The sequence below is a fragment of the Haliotis rufescens genome, unplaced genomic scaffold, assembly GCF_023055435.1.
Source record: "Haliotis rufescens isolate VD_foot unplaced genomic scaffold, xgHalRufe1.0.p SCAF_3, whole genome shotgun sequence".
NCBI classification, from domain to species: domain Eukaryota; kingdom Metazoa; phylum Mollusca; class Gastropoda; order Lepetellida; family Haliotidae; genus Haliotis; species Haliotis rufescens.
Window position 1 is genome coordinate 3026546 of NW_025964001.1, and position 26883 is coordinate 3053428.

General features: G+C 38.9%; 1 protein-coding gene across 2 annotated transcripts; it reads left to right on the forward strand.

Moving 5' to 3' along the window:
• Nucleotides 1–180: 180 nt before the first annotated feature.
• LOC124131899 lies at nucleotides 181–26007 on the forward strand. 2 transcript variants are annotated; one of them, XM_046495418.2, is made up of 13 exons: nucleotides 181–319; nucleotides 7949–8133; nucleotides 8837–8927; nucleotides 9251–9330; nucleotides 9531–9610; nucleotides 11423–11609; nucleotides 13535–13759; nucleotides 14430–14501; nucleotides 14851–15028; nucleotides 15489–15692; nucleotides 16435–16539; nucleotides 16783–17612; nucleotides 18567–26007. In XM_046495418.2, exons 2-13 carry the CDS (start codon nucleotides 8038–8040, stop codon nucleotides 19209–19211), a joined length of 2793 nt encoding a protein of 930 aa, XP_046351374.1. In that variant the 5' UTR covers nucleotides 181–319; nucleotides 7949–8037; the 3' UTR covers nucleotides 19212–26007. The 2 variants fall into 2 exon arrangements, with proteins under 2 accessions (XP_046351374.1, XP_046351375.1); XM_046495419.2 differs by having other exon boundaries at nucleotides 7952–8133.
• Nucleotides 26008–26883: the final 876 nt, after the last annotated feature.

Below are 26883 nucleotides of genomic sequence, written 5' to 3' on the forward strand. Positions count from 1 at the left end.
TCTCAGAACCGAAATGCTATCTGTTAAAATAAAATAATGTAAGTTTTAATTACTCATTGGTTAAATTATGAACTACTGAAAATCGAAACTATACACGGGTAGGAATATAAACGAGGCAAATAAATATGTTACGACTGACAATCAAGTTTTGAAACAATCTAGCTTCGAGGATATTACTTTGGTTCATGAAAGCAAGAAATCTACAAAAGAACTTTGGAATGTAAGGTATTCGCCTGTATATTCGCTAAACCAAGGTTTGTTTTTAAAAATGGACAGTACAGTATGGAAGATAAAGCAATCACGATGAAATGTATCATAGGTAAGTGACGAGTTTCGCATTGTTTCTTCTTTAGACAGCAGTTTTGCGAGGAGGTTCGCGTCTCTGGGATGGGAAGGGCAGAAATGAAATCTTTGATGCGCGTCAGAGCGTACAAGTTCTGCTAAATCCTGACATATTAACGCTTTGCAAGTGTTGTAGTGTATGCTAATGTCATATTCCATTTCACTTTAATATGAAGCAATTACATAAGGTGTCGTATAATTGTTAAAGATGGTGAAACATGCCAAAATACGACGTTAAATACCATTATGGAAAGTTCTCCCAAGTATGCCGAATTCAGGTGGACGATGTTTAGGACTGCATCCTCCCGTCTCACCACTTCATAGGTATAGGAAACAAATAGCTTAGATGAGCTATGTACTAACACTGCCTGTATACATCACTATGTTGTCTTGACAATGTATAGAATGTACTCATTTTTTGCATACTGAATTGTTGCTCTAACTGTTTGTATGATAAATGAGCAAACCTGATTGGTCATGATTTGGTGTCAATAATTTTGTATGATAGTACTAATGCAATCGGATTCTAATATCTATTTCCATAACAAGCAAAACTGAATTATCTGAAAATTGGATCATCCTAAGTCTATGAATATATTAAATCTCTGTATAGTCGCATCAAATAACATTAGCATCCATGCCTATTTAGCTCTATGCATTTCAATCCTTTTAACCATTAACATGATTAATGCATTAATGGAGATACAGTTCCATTAGAGCAAAAAAAGAATTTTGTGTCATGAAACTAGCAATAACTGTTATGATGGCATAATTCTACTATTATTAATTATTTATTTATTATGTTTTTCTGTCACTTAAAATGCCTCAAGTCAATGGGCCACATCAAAAGTGATATTCAGATGACAAGGTTTTCTTCACTCATGTTACTTTTTGTATCTTCTTTACATTGTATACTTGTCGTAAAAGGCGACTAACAGGATCGGGTGGTCAGGCTCGCTGACTTGGTTGATGCATGTCATCGATCCCAATTGCACGGATCGATGATCATGATATTAATCACTGGATTGTCTGGTCCAGACTCGATTATTTACAGACCGCCGTCATATAGCTGGAATATTGCTGAATGCGGCGTTAAACAACAAACCAACCAACCAACTTTACATTGAGTACTCTTCAGAGAGGTATAAAACAGAAGGGTTATGGTGCAAAGAGCCAGACACTTAACCATGGGACAATGTATGACATTCACATGGCAATTAATCTTGAGCATATGGAAAATAAAGAGTTGTCATTCTGTTGACAATATTTCATAGTGAAGGTTGGAAGGTAACCAATTTCTTTATCTTTAGTTCAGTATGCTTAAATCTACAAAACAGGAGGGACTCTTCATGTGATATTGCAATAACCTGAATTCTATCATATTTAAAACCAAACAAGTGTGAAATGTGTCAGAATATAAGTCCAAGAAGTGCAGGTCAAGGTTCGGATATGTTATGTGTTCATATCAATATTTCATTTTTGCGAATTAAGGCAATTAATCTTGAGCATATGGAAAATAAAGAGTTGTCATTCTGTTGACATCATTTCATAGTGAAGGTTGGAATGTGGGCAATAACAACAGTATTTATTTTGAAGAAAATGGAGATAGAATCCAGTTAATAAAATGTTGAGTGTTTCATTTATGACTTATAAAGATCTTGATACAATTGTTAGTCTCTGTCAAATTGATAGGGTTCATTATATGTTCATGAGTAAGTTGAATCTCAACACACTGTATCATTCCGTTTATGCTTTATTATGATTGAGGGGCGGTGGGGTAGCCTAGTGGTTCAAGAGTTCGCTTGTCACGCTGAAGGCCCCGATTTGATTCCCCACATGGGTACAATGTGTGTAGCCTATTTCTGGTGCCCCCTGCCGTGATATTGCTGGAATATATTACTTAAAAGTGGCTTTAATCCACACACTTACCCATTTATTAGTTTTGACTTCTTCTTGTAAGTAACATCTTCATAAATATGAGAAGCACTGATAATATGTTGTACATTACAGATAAATTTCTGTTCTAATGGTGAGGTAATGGGAATGAATAAGTCATATTTTGACACTGGCTTATCTTTACACCCTGTCAAGCCAGGTTTCAGTTTTGTGGGTCAAGGAGATGGACGTGCTGTTAAGATTTCCTTATTGGTGAAATACCTCCACAATATGTGGGTCAAGTGAAGTCCATTTCCTATTATTGATATCTCAGTATGCTATCTGATGGGCAATGGTCATGCATTGTATTGTTATTCTTTGTAGTTCTTATCTTGAAATGTACTGATTGCAGTACAGCTATTTAGTACAGCCATGAGGAAGTCGCAATGATACACAGGACATTTAAATATAGTAGTGATTTCCTGTGTTCTTGAACCTCAAGTCTTGTGACTGCTAGATGGGATCAAAGGATAGTTAATCATGACATCCTATACTGTTAAATGAATGACAATGTACACTGTGTTTTGGATAGGTTGAGTATTGGAATGTCCAGGGATAGGAATGTGGACTTCTTAACAGTTGGCATATATTGGTTATTTTATACTTTCATTGAACATATTTTACTAAAAAATCCATCAAGAAATATAAAGAATTCTTGATTGAAGTTTTATTTATCATAAAATTTTAGTGTCGTATTGATATTCATTGGCAATGCGTATTTCACATATGTGTGCATTGTTATTAGGACTAGTGGAATTTAAAGGACCAATAGACTGACTGGCAAGTTCAATATCACAGAAGACAGGGTTAATATTTAGTGTCAAGAATGTTTGAGTTGTTTTTCATAAATGATGCAAGAATATTACTTGTTATCCATTTGGAGACCACTGGTGGCACAGTCCTTTATGTTTCTGTATTTTTCTCTGAAGAGTTGTGTCCTTCATCACAGGCTCAAATCCCAAATTTATTATTATTCTAAGTTTTCAAGCACAGTACGGAGTGTGATTTCCCACTGACAAGACAGCACCAGTGCAGGTTAAAATAGACTTGTGCAGCAAGCTGACTGCACTGACTGACTGCAGTCGGTAAGATATTCCACAAATAGGCTCATATCACTATTAAAATTTATATCACGTATACAAGATCTAAACAAAGTGAAATAAAATTACTTTTATTTCCCACAATGTTCATGTTTACATCCTGTTTATGTACACTACAGATTGACAATATATGCAAATACATGTTTAATTTACCAGTGAAGTATGTTTTGCAGCCAGTAGATCTGTTGTGCAGTCAGTTGTAATTGCAGCCTGCATTAGGTGCAGTGGAGAAAAACAAACTAAAACGCTCCCTGCAATCCCCATACCAGTATTATTCTTGGGTACAGCAAAAAAATATTATTCACAATTGGAATAATATTTTTTTTACTAAAAGTTATCTTTGCATATATTGTATTCCACTGATGGCATAAAGACTAAAAGGGTTTAATGCTTTGTTCATGATAATGTCTCTGAATTTACCCCCCCAAAAGGTCTGAAAGCAAAGTTGCATTTATTGATGAAATAAGTTTCTCACAGTTTGCAGCCAAGAGCCGTTCTCTAGTTTGTTTATCGTAAACTGATAAATAAAAACAAACAAGAATGTTGTCTATGTAGCCATGTTCCGTTATATGAATTAGGATAACATAGAACAAGAATGTATCTGCCACATCAGATTCTATTTGGACTAAAAGCTATCTGGTTAAAGAAATATCCAAGGTCAAGATGCTTGATGAAAGATGATACAGAGCAAAGTACATGTAGCACAAGCAAGCCGTTATGGAAGTAATACAAGGAAGCAGCAAAGGATATGTGGTGATTTGTTGATAACACTGTAAGGAGGTGACGGTATGAGACAGGTATGTGTGTAGGAGGATATGTGATGAAGCTGAGCTCTCCGCAGTGTTGGTGCTGTCAGCTGGCACCTGCTGTCTGGTGGAACTGTACTCAGACAGATAGGAAGAGAGGGATGGGAGTGCTGCTCCTAGCATCTCCTAGCATCTCCTTGCATCTTACACCCACACACAGCCATAAGCATCTTGCATAAAGACAATATTTGGAACACTGTTGGGATATTTTTAGGGCCACTGATCTGATTACCAGGAGAGGTCGTGGGAATATTTATTAATCAGCCAGGTAACAGAATTTTGACAAATGTGGGTTTTTTGTTACATTCGTTAAGTGTTTAGATTATAAGCTTTAAAGATATGTATATTTTTTATAGGGTTGAATTAGTGGAAGACATTTGGTTGAGCATTATGGTAAATTACATTGTTTGTTATGCATTTTGTTCAGTTTGAAAACAGCTAAAATTTCAACTTCAGAGTACTATTGTTTCGTTATTAAATTCAGTGATTCTGATCAGCAGTAAGTTTTATTTTAGATACCATTTTTTCATATCAAACTAGTCTAGTAGCAGTTGAGGTGCCATTGATTTGAAAATTTAGTATCAGTATATCAACTCAAAAGCATCAGAATATATTGATTAATAATAAAAGTAATTATTCTGAATGTGTACAGTTAAAACTTACCTATTTGGACCTGTGATTAGTCAATTAATGCTAAAATTCTTAACTCGGCTGAACCATTATATGTTTAACTTTAAGATTGAATTTTCTGCCTTCTCATTGCCTATCTTCACCATTGTAAGCTTACTCATCTAAATGTTTCACTGGCAATGAATTAATGATTTAGTATTCTTAAATTTGTATCAATGCAGTATCAACCTTAAGAATGTATTGATACATTGATATTGCGATAAACCATGACATCCCAAGTTGCAGATTCGTAAAGAGAAATAAGGAATAAACAAGAAACAAGTGGCAGGTGAAATAGTTCAAATAGCTTGCCTTTATGCTGTAGCTTTATTGGGGAAACACGTCACACCATTGCATTTCTGAACCCCTAGTCATGTATCAATATATACTACTCAAAAGAAGTTAAAGACCACCCAATTCTTTTATATGCCATAACAGATTTACTATAGTAATATCAAAGAATGGTGTTCTTTAACTTCTTTTGAGTACTATAAGTGTCTAAAATATTAGAGTAATTGTCAAATTGAGTGTGCTGTTTCCATTGTATTCTGGTTATATTAGTTATTAATAGAAATAGAAACATTATAGAAATATGACTCAAAATATGCTATTTTTAACATTATTAGTAAATATATTGGTAAAATGGTAAGACGATTCATTCTCTGTCAGCATCTCTGGTTTAGAGATGGAGTAGATGTTATGTACCAACCAATCTACTCGTCCTTAGTGTACGGCATAGCATGGGCCACCTGATCCAGTTGAGCTCCATATGCTAACCTCATCAACATACCACATAGCTACACTCAGTCCTGGTGTTTACATTGATGGCCTGACTCTAACATTGGATACACACACACTCATATAGCGATGCAAACGTCTTGAAGGTGCACCATCAGTTTCTGCTATACGGTTTAGTTGTAATAAACATGATGATAATTGATGCTCCAAATAACTGAAGGAGTAAAACTCTTCTTATGAATCATGTGGATTAGTACAAGACAATCACTGCATTCTGGAACACCGATTCTTTCATATTACTAGTTATTCTGTCAGGGCATAAGTTATGCCATATTATTTAAAGATTCACTGGATGGAGACGTAGAAAGCATGCTCTATATTTATGATTTCTCCTTCAGGGATGAAAATGCGCACTTGCCCGGTAGCCTGGTCCAGTTTTGTTAATGTTAAAGGTATCCTAAGGGCTAGTAGAATTCAGAGCTCCAGATAAGCTGCATATCTGCGTAAAATACTCATCAGACATGCAGAAATACGCAGTAAAATAAAATCCAAGCGTATCCAATACGCAACGAACATTACAGATATGCTACAAAAATAAAACTTGTGCGTATCATCAAAATATTGTGAAGTTACCCTGCGTATTCGATTGGCAAATCAGCAACTTATTTTGAAATTATAAACGGGCATTCCGTCAACCTTGCCAAACTCCACAATGACAGTTACATCATGATCATTTGCCATCACACTTTCTTGTGGAAGTATCGTGGTATTTTTGAGTCCTATAAAGCTCTTGAACCCACACGACACCAGTTTGCAGGGACTAGATGAATAGTGTTTTTAAATATTTAACTTAAATACCCACATGTGTAAAAACTAGTGGGTAACAGAAATTTGAATACGCAGATAGAATTACTGATACCCAATGATTTTAATATGCATGGGTAAAATAACCACAACAACAAAAGCTTATCTGGAGGGTACTGCTATATGCTATTACTATTCAGGCTAGTAGATGTTCTAGGTTAATTTCTATCCATGTCCTTCATTATCAATCTTTAAATTTTTACCAATTCCCATCACTAGTATTAACATACTGTTTTAGGGATTATGAAAAGTTGTATATGCCATACACATTTAAAGAGACTCAGCCTTCACTACAAAAAAAATATCCCCAAAAATATTCATCCTAAACATGGTAAAAATAGTATGGTTAGTAGGTTACCAGGTTACTGTTTCCTTTCAATGAGGAGCATGTGTCATTCTGTTGTGATGTGATACTGACGTCAACCGAAGAATATCACATTTTGCTCTCTACTTTATGATCTGTTGGAATTGATTGACATACCCATAGAGTATAAAGAAGACCGAGCTCACTCTCAGTGTCATACTATCAAGTTAAATGGGTTTGCATGTAATTTGTTGTACATGTTGTAGGTGAGTGAAACTTGGAACGTATTATCCATAAGTTGGTCCTTAAACTGATTATAGAGTAATTTCATTTGAGATCAAAGTTGATGTAAAGTTTGTCTGTAAAGCAGTTGTCTGTTTACATTTCCATGTTGATGACTTGGATATATTTTGTTGATGACTTTTCATACAATCAGCCTGTCACACCAACAGTAGGTCATCGTGACCTACAGCCAATGAATCACACATGTAATTGCATTTTTAAGCACTTGCATAGCATATCAAAATGTAGATATGAGCTATGTAAAATATGTATTTGTTATAGACCTTTAATAAGTTCATTCTGTTTGTGATTTTTCCTCTTTTTACGATATATGATTCTTAAATCACCATTTAATCCCTTAAATACTTTCATATGGGGTCACATGCTCATGATGTCAATCACTGGATTGTCTGGTCCAGACTTGATTATTTACAGACCGCCGTCATATAGCTGGAATAGTGCTGAATGCGGTGTTAAACAACAAACAACACCAACATATGGGGGCACAGGAGACCCAGTCGTCTAATGTGCCACAATTTGCTGTGCAGAGTTGCATGCCTTAGGCAAGCCACTAATTTCTGAATGTAGGTTTGAATCCTGGTTCACCCTGACTATTTTTCTTTAATTGATGGCACCATACTTGTGCTTGTGGGTTTCATCAGCAGTAAAGCCCTGCATCACGTCAGGCTTTCCTCCCAATACACACTGTGACATAACTGAAATGAAGTTCCTAGTTTGGCCTTTTGGCATTTAACCAACCTCACTCACACAACGCTAATCTCATTATTCATGTTATTACAACAATGACGCTTATCATCTTTCATCCATCATCAAACAAACTCTTATCATTGTCCATCTGTCATGAAGCAAACATTTGCTCAGTACTGAACGTTACTGTTCCCTTGCAGCAGCAGTAGCTGTGAGGTAGGGGGGGAGTGGATGGTGGCAAGTTGCCCCTGTTGCCGGTGAGCTAGACCAGGGCCCCGGTCAGGGGAACATGTCTGCAGCCACTGGATCACACTCCTCAGGCAAGAAACGCAAGGTTGTCCATGTTGTCCTTCTCAATGGAGAGGAATACCTCGTCACTGTCGATGTAAGTAGATGACTTCTTTTGTATGTTTAGGCTGGTAATGTTGGTAGCAGTTCAGTTGTAGGCAGAGTTTATGGAGCCTCTGATAAACTATCTTATAATTGTACTTGGCCCGTGAAGATCCGGGGTAGAATAGGTCTTCAGCAACCCATGCTTGCCGTAAAAGGCGACTTTGCTTGTCAGAAGAGTCGTCAAGGAGATTGGGTGGTCAGACTCGCTGACTTGGTTGATGCATGTCATTGTATCCCAATGCTCATGATGTCAATCACTGGATTGTCTGGTCCAGACTCGATTATTTACAGACCACCATCATATAGCTGGAATATTGCTGAGTGCGGAGTTAGACAACAAACAAACAGTTGTACATTATGGTGGTGAAGTGTACCTCTTCAGTTTTATGGGTCAGAACTGAAACCAAGTGGCCATGAAGAACTCCGGTTCATGTTAACCTTGCTGAAGGTATCCTTTGCAGAGCTTTGGCATTAGATATTTCCATCTACATTACTGTTTGAAGTTATGATCTTCCTGGCTTTAACATGTTTTGTCCTAATTCTTTTTTAGTAATGTTAAATAATAATAGGTTAAACATTGAAAAATATAATAATAAACATTTAATGTATTAAACTGATAATGGGATTTTTACTACTAGACATTATCATCATTAACATACCTTGTTGATGTTCAAATGTTGAATTAATTTATTTAGGTCAAGTCAAAATTTCAAGAAGTCTTCAATCAGGTAGCATCACACCTCAGCTTACGGGAGACGGAGTACTTTGGCCTGGCTTTCAAGAAAGGTGAAGTGGTCTTAATTGTTATAATGGAAGAAAGATAAGAACATATTTCAGTCATGGACTTATACCATGACTTACACCATTTTCCAAATGGAAAGCATTGTCAGCATTTCAAATAGAATATTGTGTATTTTGAGTATGAAGCATGCATAATTATTTGTATTATAAAACCTTCTCCAATTTATATCAATGAGGAAACTAAACTTGCAGTGTGCCCAAAACATTGAGTCTACGACCCAAAACGTTTCTCTTTATACCATGTCCAATTGACCTGCACAAAGTCGGAGACTGAACTTGAGATGTTAACTGTCCCTATCTTGTTATAGATGATGAGTTCAACTTCCTGGTGCTGGAAGAGAAGATCCACAAACAAGCTGGCAAACGCTGGAAGACTGCTCCAGGGGAGGTAACTCATCTCCAGCAATTCTGCATATCTTATGATTTTCCTTTCTGCATTATAATGCCACATGTTCTGTTGAATGGTTATACAAGTTTGATGATTATGAAAAATGTCATCATTGCTGTCTATGGCATTGGTTAATTGTTTTTGTTGTTTTGGGGAGACATGTTAATGCTTGTCTTCATCTCTCATCTCTCTTGTTTCAGGGTTATGACTCCCACGGCAAGCCTATGCTCACTGTCTGGTTCAGAGTGCAATTCTACGTGGATCAAGTTGTTCTTTTACGGTTAGTCACATAATGTTGTTCGTACACTTCCAGTAATTTGTGTCTTGTCATCAGGTTATATATCTCACTGGACCCACACGTTTTGTTTATCTTTCTATCATTTATACTGTCATGCTGCTTATATTGTTCCACCCCATGGCCATGCCGGGTTAGAATTGCTTCCAAGCAGCCTTCGTTGGCTGTAATAGGCGACGTCATTGATCGGGTGGTCAGACTCAGTGACTTCATTGATCAGGTGGTCAGACTCGGTGACTTCATTGATCGGGTGGTCAGACGCGGTGACTTCATTGATCGGGTGGTCAGACTCGTTGACTTCATTCATCGGGTGGTCAGACTCAGTGACTTCATTGATCGGGTGGTCAGACTCGGTGACTTCATTGATCGGATGGTCAGACTCGGCGACTTCATTGATCAGGTGGTCAGACTCGGGGACTTCATTGATCGGGTGGTCAGACTCGGCGACTTCATTGATCGGGTGGTCAGACTCAGTGACTTCATTGATCGGGTGGTCAGACTCGGGGACTTCATTGATCGGGTGGTCAGACTCAGTGACTTCATTGATCGGGTGGTCAGACTCGGGGACTTCATTGATCGGGTGGTCAGACTCAGTGACTTCATTGATCGGGTGGTCAGACTCGGTGACTTCATTGATCGGGTGGTCAAACTCGGCGACTTCTTTGATCAGGTGGTCAGACTCGGTGACTTCATTGATCGGGTGGTCAGACTCGGTGACTTCATTGATCGGGTGGTCAGACTCGGTGACTTCATTGATCGGGTGGTCAGACTCGATGACTTCATTGATCGGGTGGTCAGACTCGGTGACTTCATTGATCGGGTGGTCAGACTCGGTGACTTCATTGATCGGGTGGTCAGACTCGGTGACTTCATTGATCGAGTGGTCAGACTCGGCGACTTCTTTGATAGGGTGGTCAGACTCGGTGACTTCATTGATCGAGTGGTCAGACTCGGTGACTTCGTAGATCGGGTGGTCAGACGACTCAGTGACTTCATTGATCGGGTGGTCACACTCGTTAACTTCATTCATCTGGTGGTCAGACTTGGTGACTTCATTCATTCATCGGGTGGTCAGACTCGGTGACTTCATTCATCGGGTGGTCAGACTACTTCATTGATCAGGTGGTCAGACTCGGTGACTTCATTCATCGGGTGGTCAGACTACTTCATTGATCAGGTGGTCAGACTCGGTGACTTCATTGATCGAGTGGTCAGACTCGGTGACTTCATTCATCGGGTGGTCAGACTCGTTGACTTCATTCATCGGGTGGTCAGACTCGTTGACTTCATTCATCAGGTGGTCAGACTCGGTGACTTCATTAATCGGGTTGTCAGACTTGTTGACTTCATTCATTGGGTGGTCAGACTTTGTGACTTCATTCATTGGGTGGTCAGACTTTGTGACTTCATTCATCGGGTCGTCAGACTCGGTGACTTGGTTGATTGGGTATCCTTGAACCCCAACACCGTGGATCGTTGCTCACAATATGGATCACTTGATTGTCTGGTCCAGACTCGATTATTACAACCGCCATCATATAGCTGGAATATTCCTGAGTGTGGTGTAAAACAACATACAAACAAAACTTGTTCCATATCTAATATTCAACCATATTAATGTGGATTGAAAAATCTGATGCCAAATGGGTTTTTTGCCCACATTACAATCTCATGCCTCCCTTATAGTTCATACAAGCTAGTTAAAAGAAAATGATGCTTAGAGCCAAGTTCTGGTTTGTGGATTTAAAGTCTTTGGCACAGACTGTTCCAACTAATGTGATGTGTTTGTCCTTACAGAGAGAAGGTGACGCGGCACTTGTACTTCCTGCAGCTGAAGGAGAACTTCCTCAAGTACGTCCATCTATTCAGTGAGGAGAAGTGTTTTGAGCTGGTTGGCTACGCACTGCAGGCAGACTATGGAAACTATATTCCCGACAAACACCAAGATGGCTATTTTGACCCAAGAAAGTACTTTCCGGCATGGGTAAGTGCTTCTATTCATCATACTTATACTACTCAAAGTTAGGACCACCTGATTCTTTCATTTTACGATATATAATATGTCATGACATGCCAAATTAACTATAGTAACATGAAAGAATCTGGTGATCCTTAACTTATTTTGAGTAGTATATGTGTGTATTGTCACGTGTAGGAATCATGGCCTATTTTCCTAAAGCAGTTGTAGCTGTATGACCTTCCATACCTTGACATTAACTTACATCTGTGCTGTTAGATGAGATCCTCATCATGTAAATTTGAGGTGTCAGCCACGACCTAGTAATATTGTTGTATATCAATGTTATTGATATGCATAAAGAGGTAAATAAGTTGTTTTGTTAATACACTGTAGTATTGGGGAACCAGGTGGCCCGTGCATCTAATGCACAATAGTTGGATGTGGAGGGTTGAATTCCTGAGGTATTACAGAATCCTATGATCATAGGTTTGAATTTAGATTCCGATGATCAGCATTCTTGATTTTGTCAATACCATATCGGTGCCCTTGGGCTTCTCAAAAGTGCCAAACTCCTAACACCTGCGCTGTTGTGTTTCCTCCAATGCAATGATGTGACTGAATACTGTTCAAAGCAGTGTTAAATTCAACTCACTCACTCACTCATTTTTTAGTCTTCATTAAGTTGTGGTGAACTAATTGTTGCTTTGAGAGACATGTGCATCAAACTAAGATGGTAATAAGAGTTGACATGCACAGTGTAATTGTAGAGCTTTAACTGCTGTAAGTTTGTGTTGAAATAAAGTGGTTATCTGATTATTTGTCTCACTAATTTGACCCAGCATCTAGTTCCCTTAAGAGAAATGAGAATCATTTCAGTAGTATTTCATTACCCACCATTTTGACAGGACTGCTGTAAGGGTGTTAGGGAAATGGGTCACTGTGACCTACTGTGCATGATACTGAAGAATGTTGACCCCTGGATTTCTCCATGTTATATATATGGTATGTTAGTGAAATAGGTCAAGGTCACATTCAAGGGGATACTGCAACTCTCTATTATGCAGTATCAAAGTGTTATTATAGATAGAAAGGTGACATTTTATCCATGTTTTCTTTTGATGCAGTATTGTGAGTTAGCCTTTGAAAGTCAACCTTCTGATAATTTCTTTTTCTTCATCAAGTTTGTAAACAAATGCATAATGTTATATGGGTTTATATGGTAATCAGCTTGTCTGTTTTCCGGATCATTTCGCTAAAGCTAATAGGTATTCTTTCATGAACCTTTGCACACACTAAAACCAGGTTGTCAACTGGGCCCTTTTGCTATTTAGGGATTTTTAGAATTTTATTTTCCAAAGTTTGACTTTGACTTTGTTCATAGTGGTGTGTTTGTCTGGATCATATCTCTAGTACTTTGTGTTCTTTCATGAAACTTTTCGCACATAAAGACGTCTAAGGTGCCCTGATGCGGTGTGCAGAGTTGCGTCCCTTGGGCACGCCAGAAACCTTTGATTGTGGGTTCGAATCCCGTTTCTAGGTTTGTCAGCACCATACTCATGCTCGTGGGTTTCATCGAAGTGGTAAACTTCTGAGACCTGCATCACTTCGGGCTTTCCTCCCACATTAAGCTGTCATGCCGTAATATAACTGGAATACTGTTAAAAATGGCATTAAACTCAACTCAATCACTCACTCATCATGGGTTCAAAAAAGATTTGCTCTGATTATGATTCAAGGTGTCCTTGTTTCTACCCATGCTTGTGGGTTTCACCAAAGTGTTTTAAAGTCGAAGACCTGCATCACTTCAAGATTTCGTCTGACATTGAGCTGCAAGCCATTGTTACAGAAATTCTGTTCAAAGCCACGTTAAACCCACTTACTCACACTTGTGTAAAGAAGATGTTGGTAGGTACTGCAAACTAGAATTCAACTGATTCCTATTATTTCAGATTGTTGAGAAACTAGGTATAGCTTACCTAACAAAGCATGCACCATCGATACACAAGGACATTCGACACACGACCAAGAGTGATGCAGAGTTGCGCTTTATCCGAGAGACGTCCATAGCTCCGGCCGCTCATAATGTCCATTTCTACAAGGCCAAGAAGAAGAAGACAGACAAGGTGTGGAACACGTGGCTAGCGGTCTGTGCCAAGGGGGTCGAGGTCTATGAGGTATGTGAACACCTGTTTCATGTCATAGCACATTTCTTGAAGACAGGTTGATAATATTGTTCAATACAATGTTATGTTTATCTTCATTATTGTTTGGGGGGGGGGGGGGGGGGGTGTCCCCGTCTAAGGCGGCTCAATTCTTCTCTGTGCAGAGTTGCATCACTTGGGCACATCAGAAAGCTGTGGTCCCGGGTTCAAATCCCAGTTCGCCTCGATTATGTTTCTAGTTTTGTCAGCACCATACCTGTGCTTGTGGGTTTCACCAAAGTGGTAAACGTCTAAGACCGGCATCACTTGAGGCATGATTACCAGTGTTAGAAATTGGCACAAGTCCTGTAGTCCTTGCAAAAACTGCCCAATAGTTAAGGTATCATAAGGACTAGTAGAAATTTGCCATTTTTAAGGGTTTTGCTATATGTTATCATTACAAGGACTAGTGGACTAAATATGTTAGTTTCTACCCCTGATTAAGCTGACACGCCATGATATAAGTAGAATACTTTAAAATCTGTGTTAAACCAAACTCACTCACTCACTCACTCACGCATTCACTCACTCATTCACTCACTCACTCACTCACTCATTGTTGTAGGGAAACATTGGAATCTGTGTTTAATTTTCAGCTCAAGTCAAGAACCATCGTATTAACCATGTCTGTGTTATATTACAGGAATTGGAGGGGGGATTTAAGAATTGGATTTCTACATTTCTCTGGCCTGATATAGGGAAATTGTACTTTGATGTAAGTATATATGTATATTATATTTTGTTTTGTTTCACAACGAAAAGCTATGGTACTAGTTTGTTTGATTCTCATATTTGCATGCTTCATTTTCAACACTGCAGAACAGGCATGTGTTAGATGGTATTCTATGTTGTGTGACAGTAACCATGGTAATTCTCCAAACATTTCTGTGGCGTGGTCTATGATAAGAAAACTTTCATTTACATTCTCTGTATCAAAATAATTTAAAATTAATTTAAGAAGCTCAAAATAAGAACAACAAAAATATAGTTTTTGGGAATGGATTGAATGGGGTCTAGTTCAGTATATAGGTTCAGGGTGGACTAACGTGTGTGTTTGATTACAGAAAAAGAAGTTTGAGATTCGAACAACTGGGGGAAATGAGAGCACAAGTCGGAAGTTCACCTACTACACCGAGGTGGATGGCAAGTCCAAGTACCTGCTTAGCATCTGCCGGACCACACATATGTTCCAGCTGGCGATCCAGCCCAAACTCATGGAAATTAGACACCTCGATGCTGAGGGTATGTTAGTTCAGTCACATGGCTTCTTGTGCAGATCTTTAATGATGATTGTGTCATCTTCCGAGAAAGAACAAATATTGTCATATGAGGTGCAGGTTAGATTTTTTCAGTTGAGAGAAGTGACCAGTATTCATATCAAATAGTATTATTACAGCCTGCAACTTTAGTCACTTGTCTGAAGCCCAAGTCTAATAAAATTCAGATTTATAGTACGCCAATAAAAGTCAGTATGATGACAACAAAATGTACTGAAAATGATATTATTATGGTAAGTTTGGGCTGGTAGGCTCAAAGTTTTTTACACAGACTGTTATTATTTGTACTTGTATAAGGTTTAGAACAGTTCTTTGTATTGTCATGCTGAATATATTTGTTCGAGAAACCTGCGTATTTTTTTTAACCAGATATAAAAATGGATAGATTTTAGTAAAAAAACAAACAAATCTGTGTCTGTTTACAGATCAGAGGCGTTACAGAGAGTCCTACATCTATTCCGATCCTCGTGACATGGTCACGAATGGGGGTATAGTCCAGTACCGAGCAAGTATGTCTCCTAAAAAGTCTGGTGGAAATCAGAGATATTCGGTCATCAGTGATGCCAGCTCAGCCACCACGTCAGGCATCGTGAGCGACAAGATGACCATCAGTTTTGATGATAGTGATGGTAAGTCACAATAAATGGCCAATCTGTTTTGTTTGTCATTTCACACCAGATCAGTTGTATATGAAGGCACTGTGTTTAGTGCCCTTTGCAGGCAAAGATATGAGAGTCTGTAGGCATTTAGAAGTTACAGTTAACAACTTCTGTGTTATGCTTACACAACATTTCAGGGCCTATGAAGAACCAGGTTAGAATAGGTCTTCAACAACCCATGCTTGTCGTAAGGGGCGACGATGCTTGTCGTCAGAGGCAACTAACAGGATCGGGTGGTCTGGCTCGCTGACTTGGTTGATGCATGTCATCATGTCCCAATTGTGTGGATTGATGGCCTGGTCCCAACTCGATTATTTACAGACCGCCGTCATATAGCTGGAATGTTGCTGAGTGTGGCGTTAAACAACAAATAAACAAACTAACAGTAAAAGTAGTAAACGTCTGAGACCTGCATCACTTCGGGCTTTCCTCCCACAATAAGCTGACACGCCGTGATATAACTGGAATACTGTTAAAAGCGGCGTTAAATCCAACTCACTCACTCACTAACTCACCCATACTCATGATCACTTGGTCCAGGGCTGTAATATATCACAGTGAAGGGTACAATTGAAAACAAGGGTATCACTGTACACAACACAAAAAGTGAGTAGATTTACGCAGAAGTTGGTATTTGTATCAATGAGTTACAGACAGGTATTGATCTGTTCTTGTGTGTGATGTCTGTCTAAATACCTGATATTCCTTACAGATCATGGCAAAGAGATAATGATTGACTGCCCACCTCGAACAATACATGGCACCCCTGGACAGGGTCGGTCTAAGTTTGGACAGCTGACAGCAGGGGGATTTCCCAGTGAGTTACCGTTTAATGCTTGTGTTAACATTTTATTCCTGTGAAAACGATAGGGCACACAATTAGGATAAAACACACAAAAAGGGAAGTAAGAATAGAACAGACATAGATAATTCTGTTGAATAAAGAGCTATTTACAGTAAGATCTTTTTAAAGTCTTTACAATTTTACATAGAAAAGATTAAACAAGTGTTTTCTTTTCCCATTTCTTTGATTTACAAATACATGAATGTTTTGTTTCAGGTTACAAACAGACAGGGATGAGCTCTGTGAATCGCAGCCCAGTGTTGCCTCCACACTCCCTGGAGCTGTACAAGCCTCCAGCCTCCAGAACCAGCAGTGGCCACAGCCCTACAGGAGGCAGCATGGCCCTACCGGAACTCTCCCCAGTCAGCAGCAATGGCAGTTACAGAGCCAAGCTGCAGCAACAGCAGCAGGTGTTGTTCCCCACGCGTGTGCCTGGATACCCTCGTCATTTGTCTTCCTCCTCAGCAGAGGACAAGACTTCACAGCCTGTGAGTCGAAGCACGAGTCTCGGAGACAGTTTCAAGGCAATGCAAACCCAGCTTCAGGTTCATACAGATAATGTGAGTCCATCCGAGGAAGGAAAGATGTGTGTCAGTGCTGAACACAGTTGCCAGAACTCTCATGAACTCAAAATTAGCCCTTTAGAGTCTTCAGCCTATGCAAATATACAAGCTAGTTTGAACAATTCCCAGTATGCACCTCCCCCGGCCCCCTTTCCCCAGGCCCCAGTGAATCCCCCAATATTGACTGACAAGACCCCTTCGCCTAGCAGTAGTGCAGGACTCACCACTCTGATGATGACGGAGTGTCCGGACCTGGAGCTGAGGGAGGCTCGGGAGGAGTATGTGCCTCCTCAGTCATTTGTGGAAGGTGGTGCTGTCAGTGAACTGCCAGTGGACTCTCTACAGAGCATGAAAGTGCTGGGAGACACCGTGTCCAGCTCTGTGGTAGCAGGGCCTGGATACAGCACCGTGACCACAGGGACGGCGGAAGCTGTGGTGGTCAGTGCTGAAGCTGCTGGAGGAGAGGCAGCTACAGGCGGACAGGTTAGTGAATGGTATCCTTAGTCTCAGTGATCGTGTCATTCACTTATTATTCAAATCTCAGATTGTTGTCAGAGAGGACTGAACAGTGAACTTTTGTGTTGATGTAGCAGATAACAAGTTTTGTTAGTTTATTGCCACACTCAGCAATGTTCAAGCTATATGATGGCAACCTGTAAATAATTGAGCCCGGACCAGGCAGACAATCCAGTGATCGATATTGTGAGCAATGATCCACACTTTCAGGGTTCGAGGACACACTATTAACCAAGTCACTGAGCCTGACCAGCTGATCCATTTGGTCACCTCTTATAATTTGTTTTAGTTGGTTTTTTAGATCAATGGACAAATAGGAAAAAAATAACTTTTGACAATTTCTTTTTTTTACTATTGATGAAATGAGACAAGATATCACAGCTGTTGCCTTTCATTCACTAGTAGCAGTACTAATCTGGAATTAGAAATCTAAAAAAAAAACCATTCCCTTAACCACCTAAATTAAATTTTAGATCAAAACTTTCATAAACCAACTAATAAAGAATAAAAGGCCTTCTGACAATCATATTTATGCTGGGGACCTATCCTAACCCGGAATCCCAATGGGGTTACAAGTTTTGAATGATGCCATAGACGTGAAGTTTAACCCAGATACCCCCAAGACTGGAGTATTTTTTTGTTTACTGGTTCCTAGTGGAATGTTTTTGGATAAGATTTTCTGCTGGAACCATTTATGATTATTTCTCAATCGGTAATTTAAGAAATTGTTTCTTGAAAACATCTATTCTTTTCTGAGGTATATATTGCTTAGTGGATCAAGTTTAAATACTTCTTTCTAGAATGAATACGAGTATCAGATTGAAAATTTATTTCAGGTATCAATTAGGTAATTGTCCATTTCAAGATGTTGTTGGTAGAAATTGAGCAACTAAACTTATGCTAAAATGTGCTGCTTTTTAGGACTCAGGGGATGAGGATCCAACGAAACCAAAGAACAACATACAGATATCTGTGAAGAACCATCGTGAAACCCTTCATCCGGAACTGGCGGAAATCTGCCATCAGTCCCACGCCCTGTCCCTTCCTCTGATCACAGCATTATGTAACGACCAGACCCTCATGCACACCAACAGCGGCAGTGGTTCCTGTGGGTCATACGACACATCGACGCTGAGGTCCACCGACTCTCGCCACTCCAGGATATCCCACGAGACCGACTCGCGGCGCTGGTCAACCAGCTACCCCAGCACAGCTTCCACCATGATATCTGTGCCGACAGGTGGTCGGCCGTACAGCTGGCACAGTGAACATTTCGACCTGGACACTCAGCTCAGTCTCACCCATGGCCCAGCTTTCCAACACCAACCCCTCTTGGACAATCACCGTAGTGTGCCTCAAGACCTGTGCTCCCCTAGTAACCCTACCTCATCGTGGACTCATGCCATAGCATACAATATGCCGTATGCAGGCTCGCTTGATCGTTACTCACCTGAGCTGATTGCTCAAAATCACATGATACCCCCTCGGTTGTCTAGCGGGGGCCATAGTAAAACAGATGGCAACTTGAGTCACAAAGCATTAAAGGAAAACATTGGCATTGCGTAGCCGTTTTTATTTCAAAACTAAGAAGTGGAGATTTCAATCTCAAGTATTGTGAGCTAGCAGCATTGTCACCAAACAGTTATCTCCCCTTATAGCTGAAGTCAGTCATTGTGTCGTTTGCAAGAAGGTCATCGTTGTGTATTCCTAATCAGGAGCATTGTAGATATTCATTCCATTTAATAGCAATATTTCAGATTTGCAGTATTTTAATTATTATGCATGCATATGAAGTAATCTTGCATATTTCTGTGAAGACCAGGGGAATCTATATACTTACCTGTGTTAGTTTTTTGTATTGGGCTATTGTCTTTTGTCATAATGTTTGAAGGAATAAGTTTAAGGCCTGAAATCGAAAAGGTTTTTTTCTTATTTCATAATAGGTAGTTCAGATTTCCGGCGCCTCATGTTAAAAGATTTCAGGAATGACCATTTGTTGAAATAGCTAAAGAAGTCATATACACCACTCAACATTTACCAAGGACCTCATCTTTAAAGATGACTATTTTGGTTCTTAACAAATGATGACTAGTATACATATGAAATAATTTCAGAGTACATGTCCCTGAACAATTTTCTATGTCCTTTTGTCAATAGTTACAGAAACATCCCCTTCACCTTGATTGATGTCAGATTCAGTCCTCTGATTCATTTCTCTCCACATTTACCATTGTAGTTGTCCGAGTTTATCATGTTACCATGGTTACAAGCCTTTGGATCAAATAGCTGTTACAAGGTTACAGTGAAGCTAGGAAGTCATTTGATGTGGATGCAACATGTTAGCATAGTAACACAGGGTATATGCAGGTCATGGATTGTTAAGGAGATTTTCTCTCAGCAAATATAAAAACAAATAATTCTGAAGTGAAATTGGATGTGTTTTGAGGGCAGGATGTGACAAGGTCCTTTCTCTCAGTACATTTTGTAAACATATTGACACCTTTTGGGCGTGTTGTCACACAATAGCTTGCCCAAATTGATATAGATCTCTTAGACTGAGTTAAGCTAGAAAAAAACAAATGGCATTAATCTTACTTAAACAATGCAGAGAAAATCTTTTCAACATGAAATACGCTGAATGTGCAATAAATGATTGCAGTTTTGATGCTAATGGCACTTTCTTCTGACTTTCTGTCGCAGTAGTAAATTGATGTACAGACAGCTAGAGTGCTAAGATTATTGTGTGGATCTGTTGTCAGGTATTGTACGGAAATTGATTATTTCATCAGTAGAACGGGAGTGTATGATGTAGGCTATTCCTCACATCCCTCGCATCCACACTGTACTGCAATATTGTTACATCATACTCGTTCACGAGTCGGGGAGTCAGAATTCAAAATGTATGTTTGCTACAGAATTACCTGGAAAATATATGTGGCCCAAAATAGGTGTGAAACATATTCAACAAGTTGTCTTAGAGTTGCCCTGTAGAAATGTGTGGATGTTAGAAAGTTTTGAATTGGGGGTTGCCAAAGATATGTTCATTCCTAGGGGTAGTCGATTGCCTCCCTTGCCTTTCCTTTTCCCCTGCCCACCAGAGGGAAGTGCCAGTCGTGTCTCTACTTGTGGTTGTTCTGGTGAAGTGGCTACAATAGTCATTGACAGCGAGTTAAGGCAGCACATGTTCATGAATGAAAGATTACACAATGAAGGGAAAAACCGTTTTCATACTCTGTATCAGTGAAGGAAGGTATTCGTCAGCTGAAGCCATCATAGTCATATGATGATATAATATTTTTGTTTCATAGTGAAGAATATTTATTACGTGAGGTCTTCCTTGGAAATGAGATTTGGCTGATTAAGTTAATTTATGATATTCTCTATTGAGTGCCTTGTGTTTTTGAGTTAGAAAGGTTCTAGAAACTTGGGACTAGTTGATTGTTTTGAAGTAAGTTCCTTATGTCTCCATGGAGGGACTGATGCATAGTCTATGTAATACATACACATTGTGATGAATATTTCATAATAGTTCCTGTTGCTAATGTTAGCATCAAATGAACTTGCCTTCAGAGGATATTTTTTAACAGATGCAAATTATTGTGATAGTTTCATAGACCGAGCCTTTGGATCACCGTTGGCCAATCACTATCTAACTGGCATTAGTATACTGTTAGTCTGATGGCAAGTTCCATTTTTTTTTTTTTTTTTTTTTTTTTAAAAGGAGTTGACATTCTTTAAATATTCAAAGCATATTATCAGCACAGAATAATTGTACTAGATGTGTATAGTTGTGCAAATCTGTCCTTACGTAGTCACTATGCAAGATATTAACCCAGTAGTCTATTTATGTCTGTGTATCATAATAATGTGTTTGTGTGCCGATGTGACCCCTCTAATGTATACTATGATAACCTAACTATGCATGTGCTGTCACTGCTACATATCGGATATGTTTCATGTGTAGAACGTTTAGCCTAGTGCAATATGTATATCCTGAAGCTTTGACACTGAAACTTAACACTAATTGATATTTGCATTTCATGAGATTTTCTCAGGTTGGATTCTGTATTTATTAATATTATATTTGTTGCAGAATAGAGCTTTAGGCGCTAGATAACAGTAGATATTTGAAAGTTGAATTCTCTGATTAGATCTCTCAAATAGGACATTCGAATGAGGTTTTGTACAGTAGGCTCTTTGAATCTTTTCGTGTGCAGTATAAGAGCAACAGACATACATGTTGGATCATAGGAAGTAACCTTTTTATCAGGAATGCAATAAGTTTGAGACTTATATGCAGGGCAGCTTTTCCTGTGCCCACTTGATTGGTTAGGAACAGGTGGATATATGTTTATGTTTCTCTGCACTTGTGTTGCTAAGTTTGGTCGTTAAATATTTGTCCTCATTACCAGATTTCTGTGTTAAAAATCTTGATCTTGTTTACTTCACTAGTGCATGTATTTGCTGCAGTGGTAATCATGCTTAGTCACCTCTCATCTATTAAAGGGGTGGTGGGGAAGTCTGATGGTTAAAGCATTCACTCGCCACGCCGAAGACCCGGGTTCAATTCACTACATGGGTACAATGTGTGAAACCTATTACTGGTGTCCCCTGCCGTGATATTGCTGGAATGTTGCTAAAAGCGGCATTAAACCGTACTCACTCACTCACTCATCTATTAAAGACAGCAGACTTATGACAGGTATTCAATTTACTTTGAGATTTATCTAAGTACTTACATTCAGAAGGTATTTCAATGTCAAATGAGTCAATTCCCTACATTTGTATGTAATCAAGTCTTCCAACAACTGACAATAATGCTGATATGTTGTTAATGTGCTGCACAATATTTATTTCATAAAAATGACCATTCTAAACCCAAGACCAGTAATACATGTGAATACAAGTTTGTATTTTAATAATCAAAGAATTAATAGTACTTTTGTCACTTGATGTAACTGATGATGTCCGATGATGTTTGAAGTAAACCACGTTTGAGCTTGTAGTTACTTGCAACAGAATTAGCCAGGCCAGTAGCTTTTAGCCGCATCATGAGATGCTATGTTCAATAAATCAAAACTTGTGATAATACTTTTATTTACTGAGATTTTGGGTTATGCAGGTTTAATTACTAATTCAACTTTACACTTACATTTGTAAATGCTATATATACACATTTCTCTTGATATTCTCTCAGTCGTATAATCCACATTATACATTTGTTATGTTGCCGTCATGTTTGTATGTTTTTTTCATAATATTTGTGAATCCAAAGGAATTGTATTCCAGAACAACTGTATTTTTACACACAAATACTATCTGTACTCTGTTGAGAATGCCAAGGAATAATTGCTTGCTTCTGGGTGTTTTTACTTCCAACACATGAACGTGTTGCACAGAACATCGAAACAACTTGACAAGCACTGCATCAGTCTTGTTATTTATCCAACTTTAACCATGTTAAGCATCCAATTAAAAAAAAGACTTCTGCAAAACAGTAGGTTGTCCATGACGGGAGTCTTCAACTATCTCTTTTAGTCACTAACGGTATTCTTGAAAAATATTTTCCAATGAATTGTCACATATATGTATTTTTATTACTGACATGAATTTTGGACCATGGACAAATTTGCTGTGTGTATCATGTAAACATTTTCGCCATACATATATATGTGGTTAATATGTGTGTATAGGGCAAACAGACAAAACTGAAGTGTTGATAATGTGGATTTCATCTCTATGATCAGGCATTGACACTGTATGTATTTTATGCTACATACATGCCATGAAAATTCAAATTGTAAATATGTTTCTTTGTCCAAAGTAATACGTCTATTTGAAATTTCCAGGTACTTCCTGTCTTGTTGCTGCTGTTGACCATTTAGGTGTCATTTGTGTTAATGGTTTTGACATTCAACAGCTGTAACTCGACACTTACATGCCCTATTTACTTACAAATGTTAGCCTTTAGTCAACATGGAAAGTGCTCATTCATATTCAGTGTTATATTTCTACAGTCCTTGTTACTTTTATATAATGTAGATCTGAAGTCGAGCTGTAACAGTTTGTGTTGTCACCGTGTTCATTGTTGGTATGGTAACGTGGCATTTCAGTACTTCACACAACTCGTCTTTTGTCATCAAGATTCTCACTCATTAATGATAATCAAGAACTTGTAAAGAAGTGCTGCCTGTATTATTCCCAAATGTATTATCAGAATAAGCATAGCTGAAGTCGTTACAGTCAATTCAAATACTAGGCATTTACATGTGGGAACGTCTACACATGTCCAAATGACATTACTCCATACCTGTAATTTGTACATCCAGACTTCCAGATATCGTCACAGGTAATTAGTATTGTCTGGATTAACAAGGTTCCAGTGTATACAGACAATGCTAATGATTGTCTGGGGTCAAACTTACATGCTGTGGTCTTCTTCTTGTTATTACTGTCTTTGTGAACACGTTGGCACTCTCCAAAGTTCAGTTTTTGGGTAAGGGTGTCAAGTGTTGTCTGTCCTTGTTACCATGGTTACAGACTTGCTACTGTACCAACTCTCTCAGTACACTTGTCATATCTGTGTTTTTGGTCCAGTTTAGTGCCATTCACTTTGCATGATATGTATAAGTATTTTGTGCAAGATCTTCACATAAGTTTGTTTTCCCAGGCATAATCACTTTTGTGGCGTTCCAAGTAAACTTAATGGAGTGAGCTCCTGACAGGATAGGATGTAAATCAATAAGACTGCATTTATTATTTGTGTACTCGTCTAGATTACACCTTTGTCAAGCATTGTGTCTTCACACAGGTGGGGGTTGGGGCTGAGAGTTGTTCCCCTTGGAATGTTTGGATAGTCCTTGTAATGTAGCCCTGGAAGGTTGTGATGCAAGAACTACATGTCATGTTGATACTGTAGTAGTTGAAAGCCGGACCAGTCTTAGATATATTTAAAGGATAGGCAGGTCCACTTTAAGAATCCTCAATGGGGGCTGAGATGGTTTTTAGTTCATCCTGAACTGTGGATACTTACATTGTTGTCAAATATCCTCATTGAGGGCATGGGTAAAAGGTATGTGGTCCCCTATTAAGGATACTTAAATTTAAGAATGTCAGTGAGGACTGGAATGGAATATTGATGGTCCCTCATTGAGAATACATGTAGCAACTCCCATTAAGGCTTGGAATTTAGCTGGTCCTAAATGAGGATGCCTGATTTACTGAAAACATCCTAATACTCCTACCGAAATTATACTGGTAAAGAAAACGAGCTAGCGTGGAAGAATCATGTCAGTATTTTCCATGAAGTGTGTGCCTGGCAGTAGCCTCCCCCCCTGCAGTTGTTGTATATTTTAACATATCAGGCTGCGCTGCTGCTGATGTCTACACACCTGTGTCTCACCTGTGTACTGGAAGCATCCCTTCTCTCCACTTTACAGCTATGAGCAGACAAGGAGCTCACTGTCCTAACAAATACATGTACAAAATCTGAGGAATGTCTTCTCATTCATTTTTCTATCTATCATATGTGAATTCAAGCCCTCATGGTCTTCCAAGTAGGCTATCTGTTTTATGTGAAAATGTTCTTCATGAAAATCTTAGTTCATATTTTGGAACAAATATTTTTTCAGCACATGAGACTGCAGCATCTCACTCACAGCAGAGCAGTAAATGGTAACTAACTGTACAATAACTTTAACTTGAAATGGTACATTTTCTTAACATTTCTGGAAAAGGTTCTTGCTGTGTCTTTTCAACTAAGCGTAGTGCAGATGGTCCATATGGATTTAAACCTCTGAATGTGTGTACAGCACAAAGTTTGGGTCAGACCTTCCCTTGATCTCAGGATGAAGGAGTGTGGGTCTTCCTGGAAGTGTTGCACTGTACCCAAAAAGGTGTTGACATCCATATGCACTATGTCATGTCCAACATGTAGTTGCCATTCAAGGATTATATAAGAACATATCTCTTCACTTATAATGCAGACCAAGTGACCCTTTCCTACCTTTTCAAAGTTGCATCTAGTTTCTACTCAGTTGATGCTGACCGCAATGGCCGCCATTTGTATGTACATTATACTCATTCCGCATATCTGGCTCAAAGCGTCAGTAAGTCAGTTAGTGAGTGTAGGTGGAGCTAGAGACAGTGTCAGCTCTGCTGCTGCTGCTGCTGTAGATGCTACAGGACTAGCCAACTGGGATGTTTGTGTGTTAGCGTTCTCTGTATGGTTCTGCAGCCAACATTGGTTACTGAAATAGCCAGATATCAAATATTGTTTATGATATTCCATATTGAAATTGTCCATTTATCATTATATATAGATATATGAATTTGTAATAAAGAGTTATATTTCGTTATAAAACTGCCTTTTGTTTCTTTCAAGGTTGGTAAGAGGCCTGACTCCAAGGAATGAAATGATCATGTGATGTAACTGACCAATCAAATTATTCAAAATCTGTCTGCAAGTTGTTCAATAGTGCATGTATGGTGCTGGGGTCTGTGGTGCCACAGTTTGCTTTGCATAGTTGCTTTGCTTATCAAAGCCAGGACATGGCTGATCATAGGTCCAAAATCCCAATCTCAATATTTTGTCTGTCAGCACCAGTTCCACATCTACAACCTACACCACTGCTAACTTTTGGCACAGGATCATGTAAATAATAATAATAGCAAACAAACTTGCAGAGGAGGCCCACGGCCTCGACTGAGTTTTGGGTGAATTTGTTTATTATTATTTGTTACATGGTCCAGTGTTTTGGGCTTTCCTTCTATGTTATGGGTGGCATAGGCCGTGACACAGTTGTCTAATTGGCTGTGTAGAGGTGAGTCTATTGGGCAACAGAGTGAACAGACACAGGATCGTGGATTCGAATCCCAGTTTGCCCTGATTATGTTTCTGGGGTTGTCAGCACTCTACCCGTGCTGGTGGGTTTCACCAGTATGGTACACGTCTGCGACATGCATCACTAATTAGGGCTTTCCTCCAACATTAAGCTGACACGCCCTTATATAACTGGAATACTCTTAAAAGCAGTCAATCAATCAATCAATCTTTATTCATGGTACTTATGAGGCCAAAGGCCTATAGTACAATGTGAGGGGCGTGTTACAAATTCATACATTTTCTTAGTTTCATGGCATGATAAATGAACATTGATAGATTTCTAATAGTTCCTGTACAATCACAAGTCATTAATTTACAAAATTTGTTACCGTTTGGGTTGCGGTAGAAATAGTT